We start from the raw sequence: 16,559 nt of genomic DNA, 5'->3' as shown, positions 1-16,559 counted from the left end.
AACTGTTAATATACTGTTAATTTATCCTGATGACCTAACCACACAAAACGGTCCATAAACAAACTTTACAAAACGAATTGCACTTATATAATTTTATATATATATATATATATATATATATATATATATATATATATATATATATATATATATATATATATATATATATATATATATATATATATAAAACTGAAATATCAGATCTTTAGGCTTTTATTATTTAATATTCATCATGATTTTTTAATTAGACAGTTATATGTAAAGGGAAATAATTTAATATATGTATTTTACTTGTATATAAAGGCTTACGTATATGTATTAAAATCTTATCTCACCTGATTTATATTTATATGCTAAGTAAAAAAAAGTAATTTTTAAATTCTATTTAATGCAATCTTTTTAGTGACAAATGTTTTTTATACATTGTCGTGTTCATTTATTTAATTGATTTTTATGTTATGCAGTAATAAACAGGTCTAACAAACCAATCAACGTTGACGCCTACTTTAACTATTGTTAATTTTAAAACACCTGCCATTAGAAACAAGATCGATGAACAGCTTCTTTGACAAAGCAAATTCAACCGCATTGCTAGCAATTAAAAAATTGCACGACACCAAAAAAGATTGCGCCTTATTTACTGCGTATTCACAGCGTATTATGCTAAATAGGGTGGAGATTTTTCGTTAGTGGAGAATTTGTAGATATATTAGCTTATAAAATTATTAACAATATCATGGATACATTTCAACTACAATATTTCAGTTTCTTTAATAAATTAGTACATTATGTATTCAGCTAAAACTTTTAATTAAAGGCCGAGCTGTAAACTTTAATTAATGCAAGCACGTGATTGGAAAATTGATAAATATTTATAGATGAGGTAAAAGAGATTAAATGTGGCAGGATTGAGTTAAATATTAAATTTCGGCACCAAATTAAACATATAGCAAAAAAAAAAAAAAAAAACCAAACACATTTTTATTACAGAAGAACGACATGGTGTATCAACAGATGGTCCACACACTAATTTGGAAGTAACGAGTTCACTACTACTGTATTGTTAAATATGACGTATAGAAATTGAATGCCATACAGCATCTGCCTACATTGATCTTAATATGTACAGTGTAGGGGTAAAGTAGGTAAAATGACGGCGGTTGTGAATTGTTCTGTTGCCTGCTACGGAAGTTGGAGAAATGATCGATACTAAGTTTTATGGTCTTCTAGTCATGCTAGTGTAATGAAGTGGAAATAAATGAACTAATAAAAATTAAATTGGGCGTTGCAGAAAAAGGCAGAAAAAATGATCAGTTTATGCGAAGTGAACATAAAGACAGTACGTAATCTGATCCTAGATATAGCTTTGACGATATTAAATATATAACAATAAGTACAGAACACATATCAGTACTTTCTTTAATTAAATGTATTTGTTTGAGTGAAGTTCCAAGTTTGCTTGTTTAATCACCTAATTCTGCAAATGCTTCACAGCCGACCAAAATTCAACGCATTAATACACCAGCTTTTTAAATAATTTAACTTGTCATATAACTTTACTAACAAGTAAAAGCATCTGATATATAATTATACAGACAAACAGAGTAAAAAAAATATTTAAAAATCATATTTGCTTTCAATCTGTATCGATTATTTTACTATTAATTTAGTCAAATTGTTGCATAAAATCTCAGCCTACAAATAAAAAAAAATTGAATAAGTTTGATTGAAAAAAATCATCAATACTACACAATTACATTTTCAACACAAACAAAAAATACACCGATAATCTTTAATCGACCATTTAAGCAGTTATTGTTCTATTACACATTTCCACAATTAGCTGTCAATGTCAAGACCGCCTTAATGAGTCAGCAATATAATTCTTATGTTCCATTTCATTCAGTTTATTCTATCAATTAATTTTATTGATGACTTTTTAAAACTAGGAAACAAAGCATATGTCGCAGAAACAAAACGTGGGGCAAAAGTTAATGTTCCGGACATTTCAGTCACATGAAAATGTCAGTTCATATAATGGCTTTTTAATAAGGTTCACAAAGTTACATCAAGATGAGGTAGTATTTACACAACTACAAGCTTTTGATCCTGGGTGCTTTCGAACTATCGCATGGGTTCGTTTTTACACTGATGTACTGAAATACTGTCACAAACATTAAAACTAATGCAGCGTCTGATGTGTAGAAAGTGAATCAGGGAGAGGTAGATATACTGCTTATTCTTTTATAAATTATACTAAATTAATTATTAAAAGACTTTGCATAACTGTTGTCATTTCGCGTTTTCGTTGCGAAAGTATAAAAGATATTTGTATTTTTATCATTGAAAAGTAAGAGTAAAATAAAGCATTGCTCTTGTCAAACTTGAATAGCAAATTTACATTTCGGTTTGTTTTATAAAATGAGCCCCCCCCCCCATAAATTGGAAATTATCAAAAATTAATTTAATTTATTAGTATAAAAATAATTAGATATTTAAAAAGTCCCACTACATCATTTTCGATTTAATCAGTAAATATTGAATATATTTTTTTAATCAATAAATATTGAATATATTTTTTTAACACATTAACCTACCAAAGAAGTAAAAAATTCTGAATATAACTAAAGCGTGATAACGGGTTATTCTAAAAAAAGACATAGTAAAAAGTAATCTGCATTTTACTTTACGAAATGAATTCAATTATTAGTATAGAGACAGTTTTAATAATATCAAAATGTATCTAAGTATGTTAATCCTAGATGATATAATACTTAAGGAGACCCATACAAATGTTATCCCACATTTAATTGAATGTATTGTTGAAAACACATGTTTCAATCTATTGTTATTGATCAAAGAGCTAGTTAAGATATAAGTAAGTAAAGGAAATAAATAACTAAAATCTTGTTCATTTTTTAATGAAAAGTTGAAGCTGTTGTAAGTAACTGACCGAAGCATTGTGTAATATTTTGGACTTGGTGGTAAAATGGCGTTATTTACAATGGAAAATTACGCAACAATCTCGGTTCTGATGATTCTTAAAGGTAAGATTAATTTAAATGTTCTCATTTTACAAGTTATATACAAAATAAACAGTTTTCTTTTATAAAATGCCCTTAAATCATATTGTAAAATCTGTATACCATTATTTATATAGTAGCTGCAGTGTATTCTCTGGACATCATGACCAGCGTGTACCATGTCTACAACCAAAGTGAAGTCCTCATGTTGCCTCTTGGTAAACAGTTCACAAACAGAAACCTGGCATATTGTGCCAGTCAGTGTTTAGCCACAAACACAACTTGTAATAGTTTCGCCTACAACAAGGTTACCAGAACGTGCTTATTGGGTACGTTATGCAAAGTCTGAAGAACATCATAAATCCTAAAAAACAAATAACCCGAGATTTGGTAGAGCAAATGAGGATATTTTTACACTGTGTAGTTAGTAACGCCTTCGTAATAGTTTACTCATTCTGCATATTAACAGTCTAGTTGTTTGTAATACTTTACAATGCTCATTGTTTTTTGGGACCAAATAAAGACCACAGGGGATACACCACAGATGTCCAATTTATGAAAATATAAACGCTGTACTTGTGTAAACCACCTCAATCCCCCCCAATAGTTAAGCTTTTATAATCATGCCACAACGGAACAGCAAGGGCTCTCAAACACAAAAATCTCCCTTTTCCAAAAGTAGAAAACTATGACAGCTGTGGTTTATTCCTTGTGGTCTTCATATATTCCATGCCATAGGGTAAAAATAGACGATAGTTTACACAAACTGCTCTCTTCTTTTTACCACAGGCTCTGGGCTTATACCATACAGCAACACAGTGACGTCCAACAACACAAAGATCTATTCCATTGGATTAACCTGCAACGGCTCATTAGGTGTTAATCAACAAATGTCAAACACTTTCAACGACCCCAAGTGTCCGGGTGCATTTCTAGTTTTTTTTTTGTTTTAAGATTTAAAAGAAATAAAAAATATAGTAAAAATTTAAAGTTAATAACAATAAATATCTCAATTATAAGTCAACGGTATAGTCGGAATGTATACGCGACTGTTAAAAAAAAGTTCGTTTCAGATCCCTGGCTCGAGACTGTATGACATTTCTGATTTCTCCCGCTCTGATGGGTACCCGACTAACGTTAGGGAAACAAATTCGACTGGACGTAGTGCTGACGACATTATTTACATGTAAGCCTAAATCGTTGAAATGGATAAACATTACTTCAAATGCCCCATGTGTCATGGGCACGCACGGGGAAAGATGTTGATAGATTTGGTTTGTTGTAAAAAAAAAAAACAACAACCCACATCTCAGGGTAAAAGGTTTAAGGAGAAAAATAAATTCGTAACAGAATTTTTTTTAGCCATACAAACAACAATAAGCGGTTTGTTAACTGACTATTAAGCAAATTCGCTAAAAATAAATTATGTTTAACATACTCACATTCGTAATGAATAATCGATTTATTTTACTTCTACCAGTTAACTACGTTAAAGTTGGTAGTAACCCAACCTTTGACCCGTTGAACTCAAATGTCTACAAATCATGTCGCGATGTCTTCAGCGATGAATCTAGAAAGGTCGTGACCCTTACATCCGGGCTAGTCGTCATGTGTGACACAGTGACAGACGGTGGAGGATGGACCATCTTCCAAAGACGTGTGTCTGGGACCGTAGATTTCTACCGCGGCTGGGAGGAGTACAAACACGGGTTTGGGGATTACGGCATTGGGGAATTTTACCTCGGCAATGAAAATATATTTCGTATTTCATCTAAAGTTGCCCACGAATTTCGTGTTGATCTAATCTACAACGGAAACTTCTTCGCCAAATACTCCAGCTTTAAATTGTCCAATGAGTCTTTAGGCTACAAGCTTTCTATTTCTGTTTACACTGGCAACGCTGGAGATTCTTTGGCAGGAGAGAACAATAATTTATTCACAACGTTTGACAGAGATAACGATGATTATCATACTAACTGTGCTGTTTTGTACATCGGGGCATGGTGGTACTATGATTGTCATGATTCGAACCTAAATGGCCAATGGGGAAACACCAACTATGGTCAAGGATTGAACTGGTATTCACTAACAGGAACTAATCATAATGTGTTGGTCTCTGAAATGAAAATCAGACAAAGTTCTTAACTTTTTAGGATTGAATCGAAATATTGTTCCACAGTTTAATTAATTCATTTTTATAATAGGTACACAAGAAATGTTTTCTTTCTCTCTCTCTCTCTCTCTCTCTCTCTCTGTATATGTATAAACACATACAAGTTAGCTGACACGTGTAATGTTTTGTTTCACTTGCTTGTTGCAGTCTGCGATTCACTGCTGAAGTAATGTTTTATTGTTGCTTATCAATTTGCATTTCCGGAATATTTTTGAATTTTTTGTAATGCACATTTTGGATAATAAATTATGATCTTCGGTTTTTATGTAGTCTTTCTTGCTGATTAGCATTGACTACATTAACATTTTTTTGAACATGAACAAGGAACACGAATGTTGAAACAGACTCTAAAGTGTCATTTCTTTCTGATTTACTCAGACAAATAATATTTAAAAATTAAAAAAAAAAACAACTCTAACGCAGTTCTATTATACGGATTCAAATGATGAAGAACCATAAAGAAAGAAAAACACAACGAAATGTCATAAGCAGAGAGAAATGTATTGAACATACAGTGAACATACAGTGGTGTAATAAAATAGAAAACACGTATGTTCGAGATGTATGGATGACAACAGTAAAAAAATTCCGAAAAAAATGGCGATTTAATTGGCTTTCACTTGATACTTTGAAACACTTTTTAGCTTAATTTTAATTAAATAACCAAAGTTACCTAGGAGTGTAGCTAACGATAAGCAAGGTACACATGAACATTAAATGTTCTTGATAAATATACTGGTATTTTGTTTTGAGAGGTCTATTAAAATATTGTGGACGACCATATCGAAGGGAGTAGAAGGGCGGAATGTAGAATAATTAAGACAATTTTCAGCTATGTCCATTTGATAAATTTTCCCGAAAACGTATTCAGATTAGCTTGAATCAGAAATCAAATTAAAAGGCATATGCTAAAGAGTGATGAACATATTTCAACACTTTCGTATTGGAAAAAGGGATCAGGATCATGACATTTAATGTTGCTTATGAGAGGAGTTGATAGGACGCAATCATCAAAGCCTGTTAAAACTATTATAATTAATTAAAATACCATTGCAAATATAAAAACATTGTTGTATAATTTTATATTTATAAAGAGAAAAAATATAGTTTTTGTAGATATCGTATGGTAATTTTTCTATTAAAATTCTAAACAGCATGCTCAATTTAATGTTTTGAAAATGAAGCACTTTCGGAAATTAAAATGTTTGAGTACGTTAACTTTAAAAAGCGCTGATTAATTGATTTTATTGTTTAATTATTGTGAGCAATCAACAGACCCATTTATCATGAAGAGTTTTACGACTTGCTTACAACAAAAGTCAATTGCAAATAAATAGTTAACCGTGGAAATCGATTTCTCCAGCAGCAGTATTCTTTTAATGCTGAAAAGGTTTATTTGTTTAGAGCATATTTGATGTTGCATTTAAATTTACGTTAAATGTTATATAATTGCTTAATATTTCGCTACAATCTGTATTTTTTAAAACAAAAGCATGGATCGAATGGGATCAAATGCAAAGAGGTATACACTAGGCTATCAAGAGGCATAAATTAAAAAGAATGATTAAGTAAATGATTCCCACGAAAGTAAATGAAGCATCATGAATGCATGTTTCGAAAATGTGTGAGATCAAAATGGCCAATGAACCCAAAAAAGTAATTGTTTTAGTAAAGTAATTTAACAAACGAACGATTACTTAGTATAGCCAGCATATATGAGCATAGTTGAGCCAAGAGACGGCGTGGTTGAATGGAAGAGAATTTGGCTGCTAGCTCTAAGATCTCAAGTTCGGATCTTGTTTCGGATTTGTGACTGTAGGACGGCCCAAATTCCACTCACCTACATCATATTGTGAGGTCCAGAAATACATGAACTCTATTTTATCTGCCAATGCATCGCTAGGTCTAAAGAGGAATCTTTATCATAGTATGGTCAATACATGTGAGCTTATTCTTCATCGAGATCGTAACGCGTCTATCAATTAAGTATGCCGTTATCTGAATACCACTAGTTGGTCAGTAAATAATCATCATTGGTATCTAATTATTCTAGAAGTGAGTTTTAAAGTTTATAATGACTATATGTACGGGCACCGTTTGATAGCCGAAGAAAATATGCATGAAGCAGCAAGCGATTCAGTTCTTCATCCGAGATACATAAACGTATAGTAGGAAATATTTTTAAACGCTCATAATTTGAATTGTTATGGTATGTGAACAAACATAGTAAAGTTCGGATTGAATTTTATTAGTACTTGGTACTAAAGATCGTTAGTAATTCCAATTTCAAGCGTAGTAAAGACCGTTAGTTATTCCAATTTCAAGCTTAGTTTGAAACTGTGTTGATTAACATAAATACATACTGAATAAGTCTAAAAACTAAAATGAGTAAAACATTTTATCACTCCTCTTGCATATTGCTGAGAACATTATTTTTATTATAGTCGCAATGATACTTCACCGACTTCATTTCAAGGTAAACAGTCAGGCAGAAAAATAATGTAAAATAGTAATTTGTAGACAGGTAGTGGGTCTTGGATACAATACTTCAAAAGATATCGATTCTCATGATCATTGCATTAAAAAATAATAAAATAATGTAAATACATCAATCGATACATTGATTAATCTATAACTTTAAAATTGGTTAAAGCAGTAATGGATATAAAAAGAATGGATACACATAAACCAAGACTGAGGTTTTAAGGGAAACATTCAAGCTTTTTAATATATAGTTCTATCAATACGGATCAAAACGATTGGTATCAACTTTAAATTATACGTCAAATGGCTCTATTCACACCTGTAGCTTACTCAGCATATCTTGTGATTAGTTTTCAAGGTACGTGTCACATTAAGAGACTCTTCTTACAAGTAATTTAGACATGAATACTTATTATAAAAATGATTTATACAATGTTTTGCTGCATTTCATTTTAGTTGCTTTAGTGTTGTCGATGGACATCACGACCAGTGTGTACCATGTTTACAACAAAAGTGAAGTTCTCATGTTGCCTCTTGGTAAACAGTTCACAACCAGAAACCTGGTCACATGTGGGGGTCAGTGTATGGCTGCAAACGAAACTTGTTTTAGTTTTGCCTATAACAATGTGACGAAAATATGTTCATTAGGTAAGACAATTAATTTAATCAATCAATGCCTCATATATTTTGATGTAAAACAGAAAAAGTATAACAAGAGGGTAAGTTAAATTTGTTTGGACTTTTGTGAAGTTGTGTGACGAAGAGGTGGAGGAGTTAAATATGTTGTGTCACAATTTTTATTTACTATACATTTCATTGGAGATTATGAGTTATATGTTTCGTTTTTTATTAGAAGAGGCTTTGTTTTAATATTTTGAATAAAATGTAACAGTGTTGCTAATCCCAAGCGGACTTCGGCATAGTTCTCAGTAATAAAAACAAAATAGCAATGCTATTTTTTTTATTTTTGCATAATACGTTTGGCGTTTAGTTAGCAAAGCTTTAACAGTGTTTTTCATTTTCAGTTTTTTGGTTGTGGTTCATTTTCTAAAAAAATAAAAAATAAAAAAACAAACAAAGAAGTCTCGATCAGTATTTAATAATACATTTTAAAAGAAAGAAATTTTTGTGGAACGAGGGACTGGATCAATGTTGAATATGTGCTGGGTAAAAGATTTGTAAAAAAAAATATGTTTGACGGCATTAATTGACAATTTCTAAAAGAAAAGTATCACCAGAAAATAGCGAGAAGTTTTTCATTTTATTAAATCGGTCGGATGTTATCTTACTTTCTCTCCCTTTATCTCGCTCTCTCTCTCTCTCTCTCTCTCTCTCTCTCTCTCTAGGCACACGTAGTGTTAAACTATATATATGTATTCTTTTTTTATTGCCGCACAGGCTCTGGGCTTATACCATATAAAAACATACAAACATTAAAGAATATCCGGGTTTATGCAATTGGAGTAAAGTGCAACAGTTCAACAAGTAACAATCAGTCAACAGGTGTTCCTAATTCGTGCTCCAACGACAGTTGTCCAGGTAAAGTTAGACTAAGCAAACTTAAAGTAACACAAAATACGTCCTATACTAATGCCTATACAAACATTTCGAAATGTTTTTGGATAAAACATGCAGAAGAGTGAATAACTTGAAATATTATCTAAAATACATAAAACATTTAAATGTATGAAAAATAATTTTGTTTAAAAGAATTAAAAGACATTATTATAATTTATAAGGAATAAAAACCATTGTAATTTATGTTGAACAGCAAATTACGTGGCATTAGGAAACAACCCGACCTTTCACCCTTTCAACCCGAATGTCTATAAATCATGTCGTGACGTCATTCCCGATGAACCAAGGAAGGTCGTGACCCTTACATCCGGGCTAGTCGTCATGTGTGACACAGTGACAGAAGGTGGAGGATGGACCATCTTCCAAAGACGTGTGTCTGGGACCGTAGATTTCTACCGCGGCTGGGAGGAGTACAAACACGGGTTTGGGGATTACGGCATTGGGGATTTTTACCTGGGCAATGAAAATATTTTCTGTCTGACTTCTAAAGCTGCCCACGAGCTTCGGGTTGATCTAGTCTACAACGGGACCTACTACGCCAAATACTCCAGCTTTAAACTGTCCGACGAGTCTCTGGGTTACAAGCTTTCTATTTCTGGTTACACTGGGAACGCTGGGGATTCTCTGGCATGGCACAACAATCATATGTTTACCACATTTGACAGAGATAACGATGTGCACTCTGGGAACTGTGCCATTTTGTACATCGGCGCCTGGTGGTAACATGATTGCCATTATTCAAACCTGAATGGGCAATGGGAAAATACACAATTCGGTAAAGGCTTAAATTGGCTCGCATTGACAGGCTTTCAAAGTAATGTGCAAGTTTCTGAAATGAAAATTAGAGAGATAATTTATTAATTTATTAATCTTTAAGTATTGTGAAGTAAAACAGTCTTTTCAATTTTTTAAAATTATTTTTATCTTTGTAAATCTCTATGTTCTGCTAGTTTTTTTGGTGTAAGTTAATGTTTGTGTGTTGCAACTCATTTACTTGTCATGATGCGTATTTCGGAACACAAATTTCGGCAAACATATTTATTTCATCATTAATGCAGAACATATCTTAGTATATATGTTTATTTGTTACTGCAAAATATAAAAATTTAATTTTTGTTCTATATTGAAATTAAATATTGTTCAATTAAAAATAAATAAATCAATAAATGCATTTCAATTATACATGAATGCATTAATTTTAATGTACATAATATTATTTACTCAGTTGTTTGCTAAGATTTTTAATTTTGCACAAAAAATGCAATAATACGTGTATTAATTATTAAATCATTCTTGTTGATGCTAATAATAATTTGTTTCCTTTTTTCCTCTAGCCCTACAAAAACACACATACATATCACTTATTTTGTCCTTCCTTATTGTCTTAAAATTAAAGCCATTAATGAATTTCACCAAGGGTGATATAAACAAATTGAAATAAGATTGATATCTTATAAAAAATAGCGATATATTATTGATGCAAAATATTTAAATGTAAATTTGTGTTTGCGTTTGTGTTTGCTTTTGTGTTTATCTAAACAAGCCAGTGTAAATAAAAAAAAAATAGATGTGAAAAATACTCTGGCTAACGATGTTGCAGTATTAATGTACTGGCTGAATGACACCATAGCACTAAATGATTTACACATAATCAAATGGACCATCACGAAAGCAAAAATCACACTTGAAATAAAAACGTAACATACAACTCTAAACATTTAATTTATTGGAACAAATGAGCCGTGTTTTTGTTGACTACATACTTCGGAAATAACCTGTATCGATGTTTTAATTGAAAACATTAACACAAGGCTATTTAATGAAACAATGACGCCAGACTGCAGATTTTCTCACGAGAATAATAGAACATTGAACTCAATTCTATAAGGTAAATTTTATTGACTTCTAAAGTAATTTCCTGTGCTTTTTATTAGGTTGCATTTGCATTAATGGTGCTATTAAGTGAGCATCTAGACAGTTTTGAGTAGGTTGATTTTTAAAGTGTTTGACACATTTTTGTTTTAATTTTTGTTTTGGAATTAACGGCATTTAAAGGAAGAGAATCAGGTGTTGGTAGGTTTTACTCTCTATCTCTGTATTCAGTTATGTATTACTTTTCCTTCACATAAATATGTTATTTAATTATAAATCATGTTGTGTAGATCTTCGTTAAAGTAATTCTCAACACTGCATTGATTCAGGTGGTCTTTCTACCGCAGTTATTATTTCAAAATAAAAATGTGTAAAATATACAAAAAAAAATGCGTAAGAATCGATTCAGTGATTCGTTGATTTTAATATGTGCATTTATTTTAAGATGGTTTGAAAATGTTATTAACTGTAAAGTAAAGATTTGGTTTATACAATGAATATATTGTACGAGATGCTGATGTGGATAATAAAAGATAATATTTATACACACCCGTATTTAGTTTTTCAATTCATTACTAATATGTTAAAGTTGTATAGCAGTGATGAAAAAAAATTAAGGTCGTCGTAATCCAGCTGAAAAAAGTAAACTGAACAACCTATCTCTACAGATAAAACGAGAAACAAGAGAAACAGAAGAATGTGGGGCTAACACTAAATGGTGATAAATAATGACGTGACTATAAACTGATGTCTCATCAGGATAACATATAGCAAATAAAATCTGACCAACGTATCAAAATAAACAGTTTCAATGACTGAACATGTTAGATTATGACAATTTTATTTTAGTGTAGCGTACATATCTTGTACGTTTTGTATGCTCTTCTTTTCAAAGGGTATATAATGATTCTGTATAAGTCCTCTACTTCACAATCTTCACTATGTGGACGAACAACTGCTAACTCGAAATTCTCATACAAAAGGAATAATACTTGAACAATTTATCGATTATTTCTTCTTGCAGATAATTTTGCATCCTTTTATTTATTAAAAGGCTTTTACGCATTTGCATTTGTTTGGAATCAGAATAAAAATGAATTGATTATACACAATCATTACAATATGACATTGGTAAACAGGATAGATTATAGTGATCGAAAAGGTTTAAAAGAAAGAAAAATATCGTTACATAAGCAACATGACAAGCGTACTTTTATTATTCGACTAAATAGAATATTGAATGAGAAAGGATTGTAGCTGGCAAGAAAAGAAAATTCGATCTTATTTGATTAAACTTCGTTTAACCCGTTTTTTTCCTTTTTAATTGTTAGGGCGCGGTCAATCAATATAGTCAATTGTTTTTTATTGATTTTATCATTCACGAACCAATAGTCCACATCGTCATAATAGACTAGCCGATATTGAGGCGTTTACACATTTCTTTCAACTCTATCTCTTAGTAATATGCTAATTAGATTTAACATGTTCATCTTAATTTGACGGTGTGCAAAAAACACATTACACGTTCGTTATGTATAATCCTTAAAACGTCACTAACTTAAGAGATCTCAATCTCCTTCGAAAAGTGACGTCATTTACAATCGATCAGTAAGATAAGTTTTTTTTTAAATCTTTACATGCCACATTGCTCATGTATTAAAAATGTGAAAAGGAAGGCTCTGTTTTTAAGTACATACACTTGTCTGGAAATTCTGACACTGTACGCCGATTGCTTTAAATAAACAATTTTTGAATTGATATAAAGTCAGTAGATAACAAAACAAGTTTTGTCTTTGCACAATTATATTCATAGGTTGGTAAAACATATATGTTAACAAACAGATTGTTTTTTTATTAACAATAACACAGCTGTTGTCTTTTTGAACGCTATTATATTTATACAGTACGATAAACTTAATGTAAGTATATAGAGAGACATTTTTGTAAGTTTACTAGAACGATAAAAATGTATTAAGGAAACTCTGAACTCTTATTAAATTTTAGAAAAAAACGTTTCAGCACGTATATGTTTCATACCCATAAAATTATTAATATACTGATGTTTTTTTAAAAAATTAAATTATGCTGATAAGTAATTTGAAAATAAAAAATAAAAACATCATATATAACTCGATGGGAAAAATAGGGTTTTAAAGCTCTGAAATTGAGCGATAAAGAGCCCACTGAGTACATAGTGTCTGATATATAGTTCAATGCTTCGAGCACACACTGTGTAAATATTCCCAGTGTAAACGAAATGTTTTTCTGGCTATTGATTTGCTTTTGTTTCAAAACAAAAAGGTTTTTCAAGGACCGAATGATTTACAATAATGCAATATTGTCTAATATTTGCCATCATTGTTTATAGACTGAGCTACATATTAGAAGAGGCGTCTTTTGTATTAACAGTAGGATTACGAAGGGTTACTGTGATGATGTATTGAAAACCTAGTGTCTTGAAACGTTGGTCAAAATGAATGCTTTCATACATACATCTGTCACTCTTCTTTTCAGTTTACAAGGTAAATAGAATGTCATTTAAATCTATTAATTAATTCATAATTCTTTCGTTTCTTTTTTTCACTTTATAAGGTATGTTGTATAAATCTTTTATCGTATTTATAATTATTTCGTTTCCAACATGTAAATAAATACTTTAGTCTTTTATTATCAATGTTTAAAATGTATAATAACATTTTTAAATGACTTAAACTGTAATGTATTTTGTTGTCGCAGTCTTAGTGAGTTCGCTGGAAGTCAGAAGTATTCTCTACAATGTCTATAACCAAAGTCAAGCTCTAATGTTGCCAATGGGCCAACAGTTTTCCGGCGTGAAACTTGCGACGTGCGCCCTCAAGTGTTTGGTCATAAACGACACATGTTTTAGTTTCGCTTACAACGACAGGACTGAAATCTGTTCATTGGGTAAGCTGTTTTAGTTCTCAAATTTTAATATAGTTTGTTATTGAAACAGTCTTTTTTCTAATCATTGGGATCATGTAATCTTCACAGACTTGTTTGTACATTTAAATAATTCTATAATAATTAATTTTGGAAATTAATTTTGGATCAAGCTGTTCTATTAAAAGACATGGGTACATACATACAGGTCCAAAACCGACTCTGTTTCAACTTATATAGATGACTTCAGATAACGGAAGTCACCACTCGTTCGAATTTAAATACAGCGAGACTGTATAATTTTCAGTCATCACAGGATTCCCCCACCAGCCCTAAAGTCAGGATATCTTGTGCATACATTAACTCTTTGTAGTGATTAAATTCCAGACCAATTGACTCTATATCTTTTATTTACTGTCGCATTAACTTATATGTGAGACAAATGATTATCTTGTTAAGTAGGCTACGTGCCCAAAGAGTGAAAACAATGTTTTCTATTTTATCAAACGACGTCATTTGTTAGAGGTATTATTAGACTAGTTATTAGTTATTGGAGAGTGAGAGACAATCAATGTACAATTATGTAATGATGTTGTTTAAGTTATTCCTTTTGAAAACCAGTATTTCAGTTCTAAAGTGTTCTTTAATTCATTTGTTTTACTTTCGAATGGAATGAAAACGTGTAAACTGTTTCTGTCATAGCGGAAAGAAATTGCATTTCTCGAGTTAAAAAGAAAAATTATGTTGGTGTGATATGTATAAACGTAATCAATATTAGTATTTTAAAAACCTGTGTTTGACTTCAAATGGACATTTTTACCACTCAATGACATTTTTTTACAAAAAAAATAATTAAAAAAAAAAAACAACAAACAAACAAACAAACCACGCAATAATTTATTAAAGTATCAACATGAAAACTTTTTACAAATACACAGTCATTTTATTTTTTTACGAATAATTAAGTATTGATGTGCGTACTGTCGTCACAAGTGAGTTACACATAAATAGAAGTTTCATTATTTAATCTGTTCAAAGGCACCTGGCTAATCCCATTCAACAACACAGAGACGTTAGGAAACATGATGATCTACTCCATTGGATTTATGTGCAACAGTTCAACAGGTGTGAATAATCTCACGATGATAAGCACCTGTCCTGGTTCCAACTGCCCAGGTAGGCTGTCAGTTATAGTATAGTTTATCTAGGATTAAGTTTGCTGAAAAAAATATGTAAAATTTCACTTTTTAAACATAAGTTAAAAAAAAACAACAACTAAATAAGATACATTCAAAACGATTTTGTTTTTTACATGATGAATTTTAAAACGACTTATCCTGACAATATATATAATAAAACTTTAATCAAAATACTGACCCATTTTTCCCTGTTTTTCTCTTAAAAATCTCTTTAATTTATATACATCATTAGTGTCCTTTGATATTATTAATCGAATAAAATGAAAAAAAAAACGATGCTAAAGACAGATCATGAATTGAAATATTATATAATTTACTTATTTTGTTAATTCTTACAGACAACAGTGTAACTATTGGAAAAAATTCAACTTTTGACCCTTTCGAGCCTATGGTTTACACATCTTGTCTTGACGTCATCAGCGATGAACCACGAAAGGTCGTGACCCTTACATCCGGGCTAGTCGTCATGTGTGACACATTGACAGACGGTGGAGGATGGACCATCTTCCAAAGACGTGTGTCTGGGACCGTAGATTTCTACCGCGGCTGGGAGGAATACAAACATGGGTTTGGGGATTACGGCATTGGGGAATTTTACCTGGGCAATGAAAACATTTTCTGCCTGACTTCTAAATCCGCCCACGAACTCCGGGTTCATCTAGTCAACAACACTAACTTCTATGCCAAATACTCCAGCTTTAAACTGTCCAACGAGTCTTTAGGCTACAAGCTTTCTATTTTGAATTACACTGGCAACGCTGGAGATTCTTTGTCATTTCACAACAATCATATGTTTTCTACATTTGATAGAGATAACGACGATAGAAGCTTTAGCTGCTCTGAAAGGTACTTTGGAGCATGGTGGTATGCTGCGTGTCATCGCTCAAACCTGAATGGTCAATGGGGAAACATCAACTTCGGTCAAGGGTTGACTTGGTCCACCGTAACAGGCTTTTATAGTGGTGTGCAAGCCTCCGAGATGAAAATAAGACCAATTAATTCCTGAAGAAAATATGTTGTGAATTACGATACATGCATTACTTTTCCAATTCAGTACGAGTTTTCTTTTTTTAAACCGTTTTTTAAAACTTTAATTATTATATTTAACGTACTATTTTAGTATTTTAGGTTTGCTTGCGTGAAATTATTGTAAATACTTGTATCTGTATTTCAATAAAAATAATATTGTTAACCTTTTTATTAAACATATGTGTATGTCTATAATGCCTAGTCCTCCGTGACATGTAGAGGCACATGGATGAAAGATTACTTTCGGTTTTTCGGTTTTATTATCATTGGTGTTTATGTCAGTGAAGAATAGAATAGAAC

General features: G+C 31.4%; 2 protein-coding genes and 1 pseudogene across 2 annotated transcripts; all 3 read left to right on the top strand.

The window, feature by feature from the left end:
- Positions 1 to 2,989: 2,989 nt before the first annotated feature.
- Positions 2,990 to 5,168, top strand: LOC131950979 (ficolin-2-like). Its single transcript, XM_059313210.1, has 4 exons — positions 2,990 to 3,047; positions 3,161 to 3,280; positions 3,813 to 3,947; positions 4,504 to 5,168. Exons 1-4 carry the CDS (start codon positions 2,990 to 2,992, stop codon positions 5,166 to 5,168), a joined length of 978 nt encoding a protein of 325 aa, XP_059169193.1.
- Positions 5,169 to 7,983: 2,815 nt separating this feature from the next.
- LOC131950977 (ficolin-2-like) lies at positions 7,984 to 10,119 on the top strand (annotated as a pseudogene).
- A 3,484-nt stretch (positions 10,120 to 13,603) lies between these two features.
- Positions 13,604 to 16,236, top strand: LOC131950976 (ficolin-1-like). The gene is made up of 4 exons (XM_059313209.1): positions 13,604 to 13,652; positions 13,867 to 14,055; positions 15,070 to 15,207; positions 15,569 to 16,236. Exons 1-4 carry the CDS (start codon positions 13,604 to 13,606, stop codon positions 16,234 to 16,236), a joined length of 1,044 nt encoding a protein of 347 aa, XP_059169192.1.
- Positions 16,237 to 16,559: the final 323 nt, after the last annotated feature.

This window comes from Physella acuta, unplaced genomic scaffold (assembly GCF_028476545.2).
Source record: "Physella acuta isolate Inbredline_101_S28 unplaced genomic scaffold, ASM2847654v3 ptg000793l, whole genome shotgun sequence".
Lineage (NCBI taxonomy): Eukaryota > Metazoa > Mollusca > Gastropoda > Physidae > Physella > Physella acuta.
Note: the sequence above shows the minus strand (reverse complement) of the source record. Positions and strands in the feature narration are given on the sequence as shown.

Excerpts from the sequence above, each read along its gene's own strand:
- LOC131950979 (XM_059313210.1), top strand. The coding sequence starts at position 2,990 with ATGGCGTTATTTACAATGGAAAATTACGCAACAATCTCGGTTCTGATG. Across the intron at positions 3,281-3,812 it reads AAACCTGGCATATTGTGCCA|GCTCTGGGCTTATACCATAC; the intron begins GTCAGTGTTTAG and ends TTTTTACCACAG. Across the intron at positions 3,948-4,503 it reads CAACGACCCCAAGTGTCCGG|TTAACTACGTTAAAGTTGGT; the intron begins GTGCATTTCTAG and ends TACTTCTACCAG.
- LOC131950976 (XM_059313209.1), top strand. The coding sequence starts at position 13,604 with ATGAATGCTTTCATACATACATCTGTCACTCTTCTTTTCAGTTTACAA. Across the intron at positions 14,056-15,069 it reads GACTGAAATCTGTTCATTGG|GCACCTGGCTAATCCCATTC; the intron begins GTAAGCTGTTTT and ends ATCTGTTCAAAG. Across the intron at positions 15,208-15,568 it reads TCCTGGTTCCAACTGCCCAG|ACAACAGTGTAACTATTGGA; the intron begins GTAGGCTGTCAG and ends TAATTCTTACAG.